Below are 17,759 nucleotides of genomic sequence, written 5' to 3'. Positions count from 1 at the left end.
TCAAGGGCCTCATCTTTAGTTGACAAGAGATATATATAACAAAATCTGGAATAATCATCTATGAAAGTTACGACATAGTTTTTATTCCCTAAAGATGGTGAAGACTTAAAGTCACACAAATCACTATGAATTAAATCCAAGACAAGTGAACAACTATGAATAGTCTTGAAAGGTTGTCTTGTGATTTTATTCATTATGCAAGTTTTACACTTTCCAACATTATAATCAAAAGGTGAAATTAAACCAAGTTTAGACATATTAATCATCCTTTTAAAGTGAACATGTCCAAGTCTAGCATGCCAAAGATATGGAACATTTTCATTGTGACTAACCATGAAATTAGAAGCAACATCATGCATTTTATTTATAATATTTAACATAAACATTCCATTACATAAATATCCAAATCCTACAAATGTACCACATTTGCTTATTACATATTTATCCGACTCAAACACTTGCCTATAACCATACTTTGACAAGAGACCGCCGGAAACTAAGTTTTTCCTAATTCCGGGTACATGAAGAACATCATAAAGATGAATAGATTTCCCGGAAATAAATATTAACACTACTACACCACGACCAAGTATTGGAGTTGTTGATTCGTTGCCTATATAAAGAATTGAACTGTCATTAACCGGTTCATAAGTCTTGAACCATCTACGGTCCTTGCATACATGCTTTGTAGCACCCGAATCAATCCACCATGCAATCTCATCATCCTGCACATAAAATGCCTCAGAAATTAGTGGTACATAACTTACAATATGTTTAATACCATTGTCAAAATTCTGACCTTGATGTGTTGGAGGGCCTTTGTCCTTAGACACTTGCCCGGATTTGTTCTTGTAATTAGAACCCTTCTTGGTCTACAATCATTTTTAAAGTGTCCGGTCTTACCACATATCCAACCAGCACCCTTGGGTTTCTTGTTTGTGTCATCATTGGTGTTAGGCATGGGGCGTTTCCCCTTAAATCCCTTAGAACTTTCACCTACTTCCATCATATTGATTGAAGAATGTTCCATAGTTTCCTTATTCTTGCCCTTAGTACTCTCTTGCGCTCTAAGAGACTCCTCTATGCGCAAGTGTCCTCCTAGTTGTACAATAGACAACTCCTCTTTCTTATGCTTGAGCATATGCTTGAAATCCTTCCAAGAAGGAGGCAATTTGTCAATTATACTTGACACCGAAATGGATTCATCCATTTCCATCTTGTGTTGGGCAAATTGTCCCAATATCCGGAGCAATTCATTATATTGCTCCATTACCGACCTTGAGTCCGTCATCTTATAGTTCATGAAATTGCCTACAAGAAACTTCTTACTAGAAGCATCTTCGGCCATGTATTTAGACTCTAATTCATTCCAAAGTTCCTTTGCCGACTCATAATTTTGATAGACATCAAATAAAGAATCAGACATACCATTTAGAATGTGTCCCCGACAAATGTAATCATCATTTTCCCACTTGAGACGGTTGCGGGCTTCCTCCATTGTTTCATCATCTCGATGCTCCGGCATTGGGGTACTTAGGACATACACAACCTTGAGGGTGGTGAGTAGGAAATGCATTTTCTTTTGCCATCTCCTAAAATCAACCCCTTCAAATTTCTCAAGTTTTCCAAACTTGGATGTCATTTCCTTAACATTCGACATTGTCAAAACAGTAAATACTTTCTAAGAATGTTGTAGTTTTGTGTAGGGTAACTGACAAATCGAACTTGGATAACTTGATGATCACGAAATATGTCGCTTTCCTTAGAAAGTATTTCTACCCTATTAAGCCTTTGGGTTGCAAGAAATCTTTCCTAGGATAATACACCAAATTCCCTCTTGTTCTAAGGCAAAACAAGAGAAAACTTATGAAGTTTTTATGTTTTATTTGTTATACCAAAAATCTGAAAATAAAGTTTGTGTTTTTTATTTTCTCTAACCCTTTCTCATGCACACTTTAAGTATATATATACTTATGCAAAATAATCAGAAAAACGAAAGGTAGTTACTTTCCAAACGGAACATAAAGACAAGTATGAAACAATGCAACACGGTTCATAGAACCCGATAAATAATACTCACCCCGATCGGGGACGTGGTTTTCCACTTTTACGTAAACAACAAAATTGGAAATTTTCACTAGTATACAATGGCCCCGATCGGGGCTAGCAACCCCGATAGGGGTTAGACCATTTTCCATATTTTTGCTACGCTTTCATCGTCTAATTGCATTGTAACTTATTCTTTAAATTTGCTCATTCAAACTCGTTTATATGAGCGTGTACTCCACACTCCCTAACCCATATTATAACGGTCAAACTCGCTACGATTTTTAGCCAAATCCCGATTGCATTCAAATGATACGGTGATTAACTTAAATCACCAACATTCCATCCTCTCTGAATAAACCATTTGTTCCAGAGTTGGTCGTAGTAACCGTTTGTGAATCTTATTGCTTACTTCAATTGTGATGGCAAAGGACCAAAGCTATATAGACCAACACAGCTGGATTATGTTTACTAGTACAAATAAACATATGCATAGCGCTATAGGTTCTATTTAGAAAGAAGCTCCAACCGATTACATTTGACCCCGTTATAACTGAGACAGCGGGTCAATGATGTTATTTTTGTTAATATGGCAAGTGTTTTGAGGTGATTGAAGGTTGCGGAAACAGAACGAGCATGGGAAAGATGTCGAGTTAACCAAATTTGATAAAACTAGAGCATAGTATGCTGGCAAAACAAATAAACACTCAAATCTGCACATAAAAACATGACGTCGCTTCTGGAATGTTAACATGTTTTCTTTTCTAGTAAATGTTTTTGGGAAGTTTAAGAAAATTAGGAAAGAAAAACCTCCTCATTTAGTGCATGATTAGTTTGCAAACTGCCTAATTTAATGGACAAAATATCATATCCAGTCCTTACATCTGCATTCTGCGCATGGACTGCATTACTGCAACGACATTCAACAACAACAACATCAGAGCCTTAATCCCAAAATGATTTGGGGTTGGCTGACCTGAATCATCCTTTCGAACCGTCCATGGGTGAACGCACGCCTCAAACAGCGAATAAAAAAGGGAAAAACAAAAACAAAAAGGAAGGACGAAAATGTAATGGAAAGTCAAGGTAAACTTAGGGGTTTTAAAATGAGATTGCAGCTCAATCAAGCAACCACTAACGAGGTTATCTACTTGCAAGCTAACCAGTATGTCTTAATTCTAGAATGGTGTCAACCTTGAACATAAGCCTTGTATTTCGTTTTTCCAACAGCTAGTACAAATAATCGTATAAAGAGCAGTATAAGTTCTATTTAGAAACAACCTCCAACCGATTACATTTAACCCTGTTAAATAAATATAAACATGTTCTCATGGCAGAAACAGATCAAGAATGGAAAAGATGTCGACTAAACCATATTTGATAAACCACCTTTCCCTGGTTTTTTTTAATTCGACATCAGATCCTAGGAGATCAGAAGAGCAGCCTATTTATAAAAACAAATTATCACACTCAAATATGCACACAAAAACATGAATGATGTTGCTTCTGAAAGATTAACATGTTTTATTTCCCAGCATACATTCTATAATCACGGTAGTAAGATAGTTGAGACCTAGTATCATATTGCTAAAGGGCGCTGTATGCTATGAGTAAGCCTGCTATTTCCTTGTCAAAATCGACAGCCAATCAGAAGAGCTACAAAACTCAGACAAGTGCGGCTGCCATGAGATTTTCCAAGTGCCCAAGTTCCACGTTGATATCTTTGCTCAAAGGAGAGTTAAAAACAGTCAACACCGATTTGTGCAAATACACCAAATCTCCAAGCTCTCTCAGGTTGAAACGCAGCGTGATGGTCTGTGGTGGATCAGTATTCAAGCACACAAGAAATGCTGGTGCCGCCAATGCCGCCTTCTTCAGAAACTCGCAATCAGCCCACTGGAAAAACGCATGGTGCTTCTGTTCCCCTATCATCCCCCTTATTCCCCCCTTCTACAAAACCAACCAATAATACACCATCACAAAAATGAATGTTTGTTTCACTAAATCAATATCCAATCATCTGATATTCTTACCTTATCACCATTCTTATAACGGTATGTCCAGTGTGCTGCTGCTACAGACATGTCCAAATGCTCCCTTGATATATCCAATAAAACTGGTACATGTAAATTAAGCAATCAACGTCTGAAAACACGTATCTAAATACATTCTTCACCATTTCCTGCTTTATTATACAAGACATATAATGAAGAAAAGGTGGTATACGTATACCTAACTTGGGGTCAGCAGCCTCATATTTTTCGATCATTTCCTTCAAGTGGTCAGACAGTACAGCAGCCTCACAGGCGTATATGATTTTGGGTAACTTTACGTACTTGTCTTCATCCTGTTCAACTAATTCCTCAGAGAAGTGTGTTGGATGATCATTTCCTGAACCAAAAGTACATACATCAATCAAATGACACCCATTATGTCACATAATACAACTAATAACCTTTCAACATATCTCATCATCCCGCTAATCTGTATACAAGGATAGGTCATAAGCCATAAAATAAAACCCGAACTATATCACAGATTCACACTTGTAATTTAACATGTACGTCTAAATGACTTACTGTCTTATAGAGAAAGAGTGACTGTTTTATCAACAACATTGTTCAAACAGTTACGTCGTACTTCTTAATAATCCTATCAGAATTATGTGATTCGGGAAAAGTTACTTCAGCAAACAAATCTACATCGGTAGGTCAGGTCAGGCTTCGAGGTCAGGCTTAGAGCGATAAATGTAACATGGACAAAACAAGAATATTCGACATTTATGAAGATATCCAACAAAAGGAACAGGATAACAAAATTCGTTACAGAATCAAGTGCTTAAATTAACAAGAAAAAATAGAATTTACCAAATGAACCGACTCAAAAAAAAACCTCTTAAAAATCCTATACATTCACGAATAACAAGGCGTATCAAACTGTAACCCTACTATAAAAAAAAAATAAAGAACAATTATTATGTGATTCACAAAGTTATTTTACCAAAAGAATCTACTGCAGGTAGTCAAAACGACAATATTGGACATTTATGAAGAAATCCAACGAAAGTAACAGGGCAACAAAAAATAGTTACGAAATCAAGTGCTGAAATTATCAAGAAAATTAGAAATTACCAAATGTAAAGAAGAGTTGATTAGAGGCATCAAGATGATGAATGGTTATGGTATCTTTATCATGAGCATCAGCAAGATTAAGGCAGATGTTTTTCAAGTTAACCCATTTGTTGATCATAGGCTTGCTGCATTTGAAATCGATCAATCCGGTGGCCTTCAACCATAACTGACTCACAGTGGCGTTAGTGTTACCAACAGTAATCTCCAAACCAACTTCTCCAACCTCGATCATTCCCAACCCTTCTGGATTAAAATGTTCTTCAGTCAGGCATGCCAGAGTTTGCTTCAGTTTAATTGCAGGGTGTACTTGGAAACTGAAGTTGTTTGTAGTTGGGATTTCTTGGGATGTTTCAGCAATGGAAGACGGGTTTTGTTTCGGAGGGTATTCCATGGGGTTTGTATTTTGTTTAGTTAGAATCTATTACAGTACACGAGATTGTGATTGTATTTTGAGAATTAAATGAGGAATTAGAGAGAGTTTGAGAGAAAGGATAGAAAAAAGGATGTAAAACGATTAATGTGAAATTGTATTTGTGATTCAATGAATTTGTTTCTGAAGCTTCCATTAGTATTTATACAACAGAAAAACCACAAGTAACTAAGTTGCCAGAACACTACTATAACCAACCTAACATTGCTAACTGACTGTAACCGACTCTAACAAACTTAACAGATATTCCAACTGATTTTATAACAAACTTGCCACTCTGGCACTCTACATCAGAATCTTGACAGCAAGAAAAAAGAGGCGTGCAGAATTTGAAAGGTTTTTACAGTAGTGTTGTTACTGTGAAACCATTTTACAGGTATGATGAGATGATTCTGTAATGTTATTAATAGCAGTAATTTGGGACCCAAGTTGGATTTATTAATTATACTAGGCAATGATTTCAACCCAGTTTTCGTAACTAGCATTGGCTTTGTAAATAAGGGATGATAAGCAAAAAGTAAGGACCCGAACTGAACAACAGTTAAACGATGCACTTGAACATCCTCCCTTACTTGATCCATACTATTATGTTGGAACCGCCACAGACTCTTTATTGAAGGAACCATCCCGAAACAACTACCCAAATAACCAAAAAAAATTTGAAATTATGTCACGGTTGGGATGGAACCTCATTGGACTTGTTAAGTAGCCACTCTTTCCTCGGTGGGCGTGGCCCAGGCCCATGTCCGATCTAACATCATACCCAGGATCTCCTTCCAGTAGTTCTGCAGTGAACACCGCAGTAGGAGCTACGCTTTCTGCAATTTATTTCAATTTAACGTTAGGAACAATGACTGAAACAACAGATGCACAAGTAGTCATAACAGTAAAATTAAGAATCCTATTTTACAGGTCAAATGTGTGCTTGACTCATCAACAGAATGTAACAAAGAAACCATCAACTGAGTGTAGCTCATTCGTACTGATCTATTAGTATTCATAAGTTTCACACTGCAATCCGTTGTCAATAATGAGAAACAAGTTTAATGTAACTTTAAGTGATTCAATTTCAGATTAATGTATCGAAAAGAAACAATAGCAAATAATGATTCATTTAAGCCCAATACTTCGATCAGAAGTCATTGTTGAAGTATACAACAAAAATGTGCATTACATTTCCTGGTTCTCATTATTGCAAACTCTCCGAAAATTGCAGAAAACTAGTTCTCATGAGTACTAACATCAGGTTGTAATTTAATTTGCAGATAGTTGTACGGCCACCCGGAACAACAACAATGAGAGGAGAACATTAATTACAAGCGACCATCATTATTCAATCAGATAAAGATGAATTAATAGTTGAATCAGGCATCAGGGTTATATAGACAAGTCGACAACAAATATATGTGAATCTCATTTCTTGGTTCTCATCAGTTCAGTAGAAACTATCCGAAAATTGAAGAAGAATAGGAATGACTTGATAAGTTCTACTAATCATGCCCTGATTCATTACAATAAAAAAAAAAAAAAAAAAAAAAAAAAAAAATTTACTTCTAACAGATTATAATCATCACAATAATAAAAAAAAAAAAAAAAAAAACATAATACTAAAGGGTCCTGCTATACGTCGTCGACAATTTACTAATTATCGTCGACAATTAATGTAAATTTCCAAGTTTGCCCTCCATAACATAACTCCATTTTCGTCTCACTAAAATGCAATTTCCGTCTCACTAAAACACAAGTCAATTTCCGTCTCACTAAAATCTTTCAAACAAAAAAAAGACGGTTTTTCAAAAAAAAAAAAAAAAAGCGGGATTTGTAATTAACAACATGAACGAGAACTTAGCGATTATCGATTACCGCACCAACAATTAATCCAAGTCAGAAAATGATTTTTTTTTTCAAAAAAAAAAAAAAAAAAAAAAAATCCGGACGAAAAACATTTTCGTCCAGACAAAGAAAATTTTCGTCCAGACCATGGTCCAGACAAAAATATTTTTCGTCGGACCAGTCCGCAGAAAATATTTTCATCAGGACCAGATTCCAGACGAAAAATATTTTCGTCCGGAATTTTTTTTTTTTTTTTTTTTTTTTTTTAAAAAAAAAAATTTATTTAATTTTTTTTTTTTTCCCGGACGAAAATATTTTTCGTCTGGACCTGGGTCTGGACGAAAATATTTTCCGTCTGGATGAAAAATATTTTTGTCTGGACCATGGTCTGGACGAAAAATTTCTTTGTCCGGACCTTGGTCTGGACGAAAAATTTCTTCATCCAGGCCCTTTTTCAACAAATTTTTTTTTTTTAAAAAAATTATTAATTTCCGTCTTAAATTAGTTTTGGGTACGTGGATCGATAATCGCTAATTAAAATAAGTTTCAATAAATTAAAAAATTAAAATAAAACGAACTATCCTCGAACGGGGTTTATTAGTAATTATTAATTATTTTTTTACGAAAACAAAACAAGACGGAAAAAATATAAGGGAAAGTGTGAGGGAGGGGTAGTTTTGGAAGTTCATTAAAATTGTCGACGATAATTAGTAAATTGTCGACGACCTTTAGCAGGCAGGATACTAAAATGGTCATAATCTCAATAACAATGAGATTGCAGCTCAGCCAAGTAACAAGGTTATCGACTTCCAGGCTACTACCTGCTTGTTCTTGACAGGTCTCAACATTCGAACTTATTATACCACCCACTTTTAGCCTGAGATAGCAAACAAGCAAATCCTTCCTAACTGTTCTCATGTGTCGGAATGTTGGGAGTGCTGACACGCGACAGCAAGTGTTGAGATGATCACAAGTATAAGGGAATTCTTTTCTCTCACAAGTCACACTTTTTTGTCACTAATACTGAATATACGTCCTACTTCGTCAGTTCCTTGAACTCATTAGACCTCTTACATAGATACTGAAATACCAGTTTCAAAAATATAACTATGGAAGACATTGAACAATCTACTACATGTTCAATTTCTGAATTTTATTGCTTATTCTAGAATGGTGTCAACCTCTCGCTGGTTTTTGGAATTCGACATCAGATCCTCAGAGTCAAAGATCAGATCAGAGAATTAGAGCATGTTACACTTGCAAAAAAACTTATCACACTCAAATCTGCATGCAAAAACATGATGTCGCTTCTGAAACATTTACAGGTTTTCTTTCCCGATCACTGTAGTAATAAACCATACATTCTATAATCATGGTACTCAGATAGCTCAGACCTAGTATCATCTTGCTATTTTTTTGTCAAAATCGACAGCCAATTAGAAGAGCGACAAAACTCAGACAAGTGAGGCTGCCTTGAGATTTTCCAAGTTGCCAAGTTCCACCTTGAGTTGTTGGCTAGAAGGAGAGTTGAAAACAGTCAAGACCGATTTGTGCAAATACACCAAATCTCCAAGTTCTCTGAGGTTGAAACGCAGCATGATGCACTGTGGTGGATGAGTCGCAAAGCACAGAAGAAATGCTGGCGCCACCAATGCCGCCTTCTTCAGAAACTCACAATCAGGCCACTTGAAAAACGCATGGTGCTTCTGTTTCCCTATCATCCCCCTTATTCCCTCCATCTACAAAACCAATAATACAACCATCAGAAAAATGAATGTTTCACTAAATCAATATCAAATCATCTGATATTCTTACCTTATCACCATGCTTGTAACAGTATAACCACTTTGTTCTTTCTATAGAGATCTTCAAATTCTCCTTTGATATATCCACTAAAACTGGTACATTTAAATTAAGCAGTCAAGTTCTGAAACAAGTATCCTTCACCATTTCCTGCTTTATTATACAAGACATATAATGAAGAAAAGGTGGTATACCTAACTTGGGCTCAGCAACCTCATATTGTTCGATCATCTGCTTCAAGTCGTCAGACAGTATTGCAGCCTCACAGGCGTATGTGATATTGGGGAACTTCACGTAGTAGACTTCATCCTGTTCAACCAATTCCTCGGAAAATTGTGTTGGAGGATCACTTCCTGAACCCAATCACCAAGAGTGCAACCATCAATCAAATCTATATCCATTATGTCGCATAATTCAACTAGTAATCTATTTAACATATCTTATCAGCCCACTAATCTATATCCAAGGATAGAATATAAGCCACTAAGTAAAACCCGAAATATATCACAGATTCACATTTGTGGCTGTTTTAAGTAACAAAGTTGGTTATGATTATCAAGAACGTTGTTCAATCGATTAATATTATTGCGTCATCATATACTATTTCATGAATAACAAGGAGTATGAACTATGAACTGTAACTCGAAAAGACTTCTTAATAATCGTATCCTAATCATATCCCCTATTATAAAAAAAACCAGAATTATGTGATTCAGAAAGTTATTTTAGCAAACAAATCTAATGCGGGTAAGTCAGGCTTAGAGCTATAAATGTAACACGGACAAAATAAGATTATTAGACATTTATGAAGATATCCAACGAAAAGGAACAAGACAACAAAATTCGTTACAAGAAAAAATAGAATTTACCAAATGAAAAGAAGAGTTGATTAGAGGATTCAAGATGATGAATGGTTATGGTATCTGTATCATGAGCATCAACAAGATTGTGGGAAATGTGTTTCAAGTTAACCCATTGTCCGATCATAGGCTTGCTGCATTTGAAGTCGATCAAACCGGTGGCCTTCAACCATAAATGACTCACAGTAGCGTTAGAGTTACCAACAGTTATCTCCAAACCAACTTCTCCAACTTCGATCATTCCGAACCCTTCTGGATTAAAATGTTCTTCAGTCAGACATGCCAGAGTTTGCTTCAGTATAATAGCAGGGTGTACTTGGAAACTGAAGTTTGTGGTTGTTTTTTCTTTTGAATGGTTATAAAGGGTAGTTGGGATTTCTTGGGATGTTTCAGAAATGGAAGACGGGTTTTGTTTCGGAGGGTATTCCATGGGGGATGTGTTTTGTTTGGAATGTTCAACAATGGAGGTTGGGTTCATATTTTCTTTAGTTAGAATCATGGCTGCAAAACAAGATTCAGAAGCAAGAAAAAAGAGAGAATGGTACGGAATTTGCAAGGTTTTTACAGTTGTGTACTTGTGTTGTTACTACTTTGCTAAGAGAGCCAGAGAGGGATTGAAATAATATGAATTGTATTCTGTAAAAGTGAGTTACAATATTACAATAACCTCCCTCTATTTATAAAGAGGAGTAACTAACTCTCTAAGTTAGTTATAACAGATTAACCGACATATAACAAACTCCAAAGTTAGTTATAACAGATCTCGTCTTCTATCTTCAATTTTTATTCATTTGATGGTTAAAAGAGTACCCCCAATTCCCAACCAATTATCCCACTTGCATTTGTAAATTTACGAGAACTTGTATTGTGAAATCATTTTACTATTACAGGTATGATGATACACACATTCTTGTTTGTGACGGCACATATCCGTCACTCTTGAGTGACGGATACCATTTTACCTCACAAAGTACCCACTTTTTCTCTCTCTGCAATACTATTCATGTGGTCCCCTTTCTCCACTAACCCATTTTGTTACCATTTTAACTCACAAAATATCCGCCACAAATGGTAACCCGTCACAAGGGAGACCAATTGATGATGATATGATTTTGTAGTGACCAAACAAGACCCAAACTTGAAGTTCAAATATAGCACAAATAACCCAACCCGAACTTAGCTCACCCGACCCATCCTCTCCGAATAAACCGTTTGGCGGGTCTAGTAGCATGCTAGCACCGCATTTAACTGAGCTTTTAGAAAAAAACAGAAGCACTAAAGTATTTGATTGCTTATAAAGCAGAAAACAGCACCAAAACAGTCAACACAAGTCACAGCTCGGGAGTTGGTCGTAGTAGCCATCTATTTTGAAATGAACAAAGCGACACAATCATCTTGTGATTTGGTATTTAGCAGATGTATATTGTCTCGAAATTTGTAGTCCGTCAGTGAAAGAAAGCCTTGAGCATATGGCAGCACATAGCACATAAATCCACACAGCAGTTAGCTAATAGCAATGGTTGTAGTTTCATGCCAACTTTTTTTAAGCCACATCACCACATATGAAACTTCTTATTCCATCTCAATAGTAAAAGTTTCATATTTTCTTTGTGGCGCCACATATCTTCTCCTTTTTCTAAGATGAATTTTAATATACGGAGCTCCTTATTGTGTAGCTCAATGGTTAAGGAGTTCCTTATGTGTATGGAACAACTTACTCCGTACTTTTTTCATCATTCCAATACACCCGTTCTATTCAAGATCTTGGCCAGTCCAGTGACGGCTGGACACTATACAACACAGATACTCGTGATAACTTCGATTGACATTTAAGAATCCAGAACATCCAGTTCCCTGGTAATCAAGCCTATATTACTCCTTCCCTGATCAGTTTACACTCAAATTCCCCTCCATAGTTGAGATACCAACAAATGGTAAACAACAATATAAATGAAGAAACCCAATTGATAACCTGTTTTAAAAGTAACGTACATTTAATTTACAACAAAACACCAGGACTTCCGCGATGAGCCTACCAATACAAAACAATACAAGTCGCATACCCCTCTACAATTTTGATTAGATGTATCTCACTGGTACAACTATTATATTAAATACCAAATTACTGTATCTAAGATTTGGTTTCAAACACTGATCAAACATCACAGGCAAAATAAGTACATTATCCAGCGTACCGTTATTCATAACTTGCGGCAAAAAAATTGTCAAGCCAACAACAAAGCACACCACACTTGTCTTTGAAGTTTACAGCCACATGTGGTTCCCATAATGCCAATGACATACCTCTCCAGCAGAAATTTTCATCTTCAACGAACAACGAACTCCAGACATTTCTTACTGTAAATCCATTGAACAAACAAAAATGAGCTGGCACATATTGAACAATAAACAAACTATCAAACTACATAAAATCCACCTAGCTAGAAAGTTCTATTTTTCCAGTAGTTTCTACTGAATATGATGAGAATACTTTCAAAGTATGAAAGTACCTGTTATGCACAAGGAGATGCCATATAGCTGACCCTCAAATTATATTTTAAGGAATAACAAAAACTATAACAGATGAAGTTAATTTCCTGCCACTGATCAGCCTTGAAAGGGGCAACATCTTAAAAGAGAACTAAACACATTTATCTAACCCCGGCTCCCTGTCGCTCATACACATAGCACAGACATTAGGACTCCTTACCGTAGCTTGCCCAATAAACAGAAGGAATTCATTAGCACTGATTTTTCGGACAGCCAAACCCCAAGGTACCTTTGCCCTCCCAATCCTTCTCTTGATAACTGCTGTTCAATTACTCTAGTGACTTTTAAAGCCGACGCTAAAATGGACCATAAAACTATTTTATTAGGGAAACTTCCACAAAAACAATCAGTCGCAAACTTGGTAACATCACATAGATATATATAGTTACAAACTTACAAACCTAAATGTGAAACAAATTATCAAGATGCTACACTCGGTCTCTTCACGCCTGTCATGTAAAGAGAATCCATTCAAAGCCCAAAGCAATAATGCAACATCATTTAAAAGGGTCCTCCTCTCATTAAGCACCAAAAAATACTCCCTGCAAATCTGTGATTCTACGGAAATGTCCCATATTACTTTTTTGGTCTACTCACTAAAATTGCCCCATTTCTTTCGCGAGCAAGTTTTTGTTAGTAAAATCGCCCTAATTTATTGGTGAGACCCACTATCCCACTAACAACTTCAATCATTGTGCAAAAAGCAAATAGATTTCCAAATTATCGGAGGAAGTAACAATCTTAATGGCTTAGAAAATGTAGCCTCGTAAAACTGCATTAAACTCATGTTTTGTTTCTTGACCAATGAGCTCATATGACTTTGAATTTATGCAAGATTCACAAGGTATACTTTAGGCGTCGTTAGGGACAAAACTAAAAAAAAAGGCTCCCAGACAGCAACCACACAACCGATCACTCCTGTCAAATACTGAACAGCTTAAAGCCTTGACTAAATGGAAGAGGTAATATCCCACTGGTAAAACAAAAACAATTATACAATCTAGATTAGTGGACGAATTGTGTTTCCCATAAATGACACAAACATTAGGACACAAGCAGCATCCCATCTAGTCAGCTGAAGCCTGCAGGCACACCGCACACTTAACATTTATTTAACAAGAGCCGAAGTCCAACAAAGAGCCCATAACTAACAAAGATATCATCCTCTAAATTGTTCTAGTCAAAACTGTGACCATGTCTCTTATGAGTTATGACTATGACAGTGACAGCTGTAAAATAGAACACGTTTTATTTTACTTATCTTTAGAGAAGAATAGCCATATAATTGAGGAGCCCAGCAAGGCAATCAATCCAAATACTAATAAAATCACCAAAGCTATACAAAATTACAAACTTAATTGCGAAACAAATTATCTGAGTAGTAGAGAATGTCTGTTATATGCTCATAATTTATATAGAAACTAGTCACAGCCAAAGAACTAAATTAAAAAAATTAACAGGATCCTTCGCACAGTAGACCTAGCAAGAGTAAAAGTTCCCGTGGCTTAAAAAAATGCAGGCTGCAACTATGATAAGTGTATACTCTAACTTAACACAATCAGCTATGCCTATATTTCATTAAAAGAAAAAAAAAAGCATGTTCAGTCAATTGCCAACAATCTCCTAGCTCAGCTTTCTATCTAACCATATGATGGGCCATTTTCATTTTCAGCTCTGATAAACGGTAGTAATTTGAGATTCGTAAAAGCTTCAGGGGTTATTTTATGACATCTAAAGGTGTCTTTAGAGATGCAATGAAGGAAACAGGCGTCTTAAAAGCAATTAATCTGCACACCCCCAACTAAAAAGTAATTTCAAAAGAAAGTATGGCAAATGTTTTTTCTTAAAAAAAAAAAAAAAAAAAAAAAAAAAAAAAAAAAAAAAAAGAGGACAACTGAAGTGCCCTAGCTACAGTAATTTTCCAACTGATGAGACAAAACAAGTACTTGTTCCATCCCATTTATGTTGTCTCCATTTGATTGACTATAGGTATTAGGTCATATATAAGATAAAGTGAAAACAGCCATAATTACACCTTGACTTAGAAAATATACATGTAGAGTATCACAGTTCACATATCATCCCTCCCCATTGGGAGTGTCAACAAGATGGAGGCAGTATGTTAAGGAGTACTTAACAAGGGATCGTATGGAAAATCGCTTTTCACTTTACTAGATATAAAAAGGAGCCAATTATTTTGAGAGAGAGTAAAAGGAAAATGGGGACCATATAAATGGAACGGGGGGAGAATAAAGCTTTATTAGCTTAGTAGAGTCATGGTGTGATAAAGTAATATCGTAATGTTAATGACCGAGTTCACTAACTATTGGAAACATAACATATGACCCTTAATTTGCCTGTATTGTATGATTTTGAGCTCCTAACCTAGGGATACCTAATGAAGTCATGCAACACCTAGCTAAGTTGAGAGAACTAGCGGAGACAAACGTACAAAATAACAAATTCTTTTAGGCATATGACATTGTCAAGTTCGTCGGACTCCCAGCATTTTTTTAATTTGGTTTTCTAAGTCTGATTGCTTTGAAAATAATACAACTACTAGAAAATGCAAATTAGACTACCAGAGAAGCATTGATAGACTTCCCCAACAGGCTCGAGGTTATTAGCAAAACTGCCAGTCTTTGCATAATGCTAAACCTCAGTTAGCTCACCATCAGTAGACAAGTACAATTATTTCAAAGTTTCATAATAATCAACCATGTCCCCAGCATGTGCATGTCTCTACTAATCTGACTGGAGTACAAGTTAGCAATGTTGATAGTTTTCCCAGGATCCTTTAGTTAGTCACTGTGCGATCTGACTTCCCCTTGCAATAGTTAACACACGACAACATACATAGATACGAATTGCATCGTGTATCTCTTCTCACACACATTCCTTACCATTGGCTTCTAAGTTCTATGTCTAGGCCACTGGGGATGTTTATTTCGGTGTTGCCTTCTACAGAAGTACGGAGTACTACTAGATTGTTGATTAGCACCAAAAAAAATTACGAACAAAATTGTTGATTTATCAGAGCTAAATAAACACAAAATCTGAGTCGATGCCGAATATGTAAGTCGGCTTCTTTCAATTTTACGTGTTTTATTTAATACTAGCTATAACAATTACTCCGTATGCTGTAAGGTAAGATGATATTTAGCAAGCGTATCTTATAATTAAAATGTTTGTTAGACTCATAATTTTTAGTAAAAGATCTAATTTTGGCATAATAACAGAAATAAAATCATCAGACTAAGCCAGAAAACTATTCAATTAAGCTACCTCAGGTTAATCATTCAACATCCAGCAATTAATTATCCAAGAATTAAAGCAACTAAACAGCAGGTAGCAGCTCAGACTAAAATTAAATCGATCAGAATTACGGAAAGTTTGAAAATAACGGTTGAAAAAAAAAATGAAGGCGGAAATTACAAGAAGAGGAAGACGGAAGAAAGCGTGATCAATGTTCTTTACGGCGAAAGGAAAATTGAGGTTGTTGCTGCTTCTCAGTAGCTAATCTGAAAATCCAGTATACCTATACCAACAAACAAATAGAGAAGAAGCATAGTAACAATGATGAAGATGAAGATTTTTAATTAAGGAGTATTTAAATTACCAGAGCTAGAACATGAGCAGCGATGAGGAGGACGACGAGTAAAGGGACTAAATCAAGAATCCATGGGTTGCTGCTTGTCACTGCTTGTTTCGCCATTTTTTTCTTACTTGCTCTGATCGAGTCGTCTCCAGATTGCGTCCTACTAACTCTATTGCACTCTCGGACTCTCGGTGGTTGATTGGCTAACAGCCAAAAGCTGACTCAATCTGAATGGCCTGAAATTGACCATGTAATACCCTAAATTGTGCGTGAAACCGACCCGTTAATACCCTAAAATTACTAAATAACGTCCACAATGTATAATGTATTTTCTAATTTGCCCCTCACTTCATCCTCCCCTAATATATACTTCATTTTTTGAAATTTTCAATATTCTCGCTAAAAATCATTAAAAAAAACTTCACAAAAAAAAAAAAAAAAAAAAAACGCTTTGTAAACGTTCGTATTTCCATCACCACCGCTTCAATTCCGAAATTTTCGCCACCAAATTCAGGGAATCGAGAGGTAAATAATCTAAACTAGTTTATTTTTTATTAATTTTGTAATTAGTAAGTAGATTTAGGTGGATTAGAATAGAATCTTCATTGTTAGAACGGATTAGCGTAGATTGATCCTCGCACCCAAAACTACACTTATAGATTATTTACATGAAACTACGAGTTAAAGATTAAATACACTAACAATTAGCTTGCATTACCAAAAAAAAAATTGTTGAAAAGCTACATGTGTAGTAAAGGAAAGAAGTACTAGTTTTAAACCCCTGCAATTATTTTTAGTAAAAATGTAACTAATTCATTGTAACAATTAAAGTCAATTACATCATCAACAATACATATCACAGATAAGCCTCCAGCTACTTAACAACTTAGATAAAGATCCAATTAAAAAAGTTACAAGTACTCTCCTTATATTTCCTCGGGGGGGTGGGTGGAGCGACAATGAACCCGACAATGGCTGAATTTTTTGTTTTTATCTTCCGACAATGAACCTCTGGTCTTATTAGGGCACAATGAACCCGACAATGGTTCCTAGCCCACCATATCCGATACACCAATGCTACAAGAATGGCAGCAATAATTTCCTTCTCGCAGGTATGCCTGAACCACTTAGTACACCGCCAAGGCACCAATCCACCACAATAGAATTAGGCAGATTAGTTTGACACCATTGAGCTATCAAAACAAGACACCTTAGAGGCTTAGACTATATGTATTGAAAAAAAGATGCTCATGGTTTTCAACCTCCATATCACACATATGAAACAAATTTTTAGACAAGACACTCATCTTACACAACCGGTCCTTTGTGAAAAGCTTGTTTCTTACCATCAACCATCCAATAAACTGATGTTTTGGTACACTAACAGTATTACATACACTATTATGTCAGCCAACCTTATTCACCTCCTTAAAGACAATTAAATTCGTGCAAATTGCAAGGGTCGGCGGTTTCAAATTTTGTGATTATAAAAAAAATATGTAAGATAA

General features: G+C 35.9%; 2 protein-coding genes and 1 long non-coding RNA gene across 3 annotated transcripts; all 3 read right to left on the bottom strand.

Annotated features, from left to right (window-relative positions):
* Window positions 1-3,473: 3,473 nt before the first annotated feature.
* On the bottom strand, window positions 3,474-6,425 carry LOC141605515 (uncharacterized). The gene is made up of 4 exons (XM_074424328.1): window positions 5,178-6,425; window positions 4,279-4,437; window positions 4,080-4,162; window positions 3,474-3,996 (listed from the first exon to the last, which is right to left on the bottom strand). The coding sequence occupies exons 1-4, from the start codon at window positions 5,566-5,568 to the stop codon at window positions 3,712-3,714; spliced, it is 918 nt and encodes a 305-aa protein (XP_074280429.1). The 5' UTR covers window positions 5,569-6,425; the 3' UTR covers window positions 3,474-3,711.
* A 2,274-nt stretch (window positions 6,426-8,699) lies between these two features.
* LOC141605513 (uncharacterized) lies at window positions 8,700-10,754 on the bottom strand. The gene is made up of 4 exons (XM_074424327.1): window positions 10,113-10,754; window positions 9,438-9,596; window positions 9,256-9,338; window positions 8,700-9,179 (listed from the first exon to the last, which is right to left on the bottom strand). The coding sequence occupies exons 1-4, from the start codon at window positions 10,600-10,602 to the stop codon at window positions 8,895-8,897; spliced, it is 1,017 nt and encodes a 338-aa protein (XP_074280428.1). The 5' UTR covers window positions 10,603-10,754; the 3' UTR covers window positions 8,700-8,894.
* A 1,368-nt stretch (window positions 10,755-12,122) lies between these two features.
* Window positions 12,123-16,453, bottom strand: LOC141605514 (uncharacterized). Its single transcript, XR_012526375.1, has 3 exons — window positions 16,273-16,453; window positions 16,089-16,191; window positions 12,123-12,461 (listed from the first exon to the last, which is right to left on the bottom strand). It is a non-coding gene; the product is annotated as an uncharacterized LOC141605514 (long non-coding RNA).
* Between the last annotated feature and the right edge of the window lie 1,306 nt (window positions 16,454-17,759).

The sequence above is a fragment of the Silene latifolia genome, chromosome 10 (assembly GCF_048544455.1).
Source record: "Silene latifolia isolate original U9 population chromosome 10, ASM4854445v1, whole genome shotgun sequence".
In the NCBI taxonomy this organism is placed as follows: domain Eukaryota; kingdom Viridiplantae; phylum Streptophyta; class Magnoliopsida; order Caryophyllales; family Caryophyllaceae; genus Silene; species Silene latifolia.
Note: the sequence above shows the minus strand (reverse complement) of the source record. Positions and strands in the feature narration are given on the sequence as shown.

Excerpts from the sequence above, each read along its gene's own strand:
- LOC141605515 (XM_074424328.1), bottom strand. The coding sequence starts at position 5,568 with ATGGAATACCCTCCGAAACAAAACCCGTCTTCCATTGCTGAAACATCC. Across the intron at positions 4,163-4,278 it reads GGCTGCTGACCCCAAGTTAG|TTTTATTGGATATATCAAGG; the intron begins GTATACGTATAC and ends TACATGTACCAG. Across the intron at positions 3,997-4,079 it reads GTTATAAGAATGGTGATAAG|AAGGGGGGAATAAGGGGGAT; the intron begins GTAAGAATATCA and ends TTGGTTTTGTAG.
- LOC141605513 (XM_074424327.1), bottom strand. The coding sequence starts at position 10,602 with ATGATTCTAACTAAAGAAAATATGAACCCAACCTCCATTGTTGAACAT. Across the intron at positions 9,597-10,112 it reads TCAACTCTTCTTTTCATTTG|GAAGTGATCCTCCAACACAA; the intron begins GTAAATTCTATT and ends GATTGGGTTCAG. Across the intron at positions 9,339-9,437 it reads GGTTGCTGAGCCCAAGTTAG|TTTTAGTGGATATATCAAAG; the intron begins GTATACCACCTT and ends TAAATGTACCAG.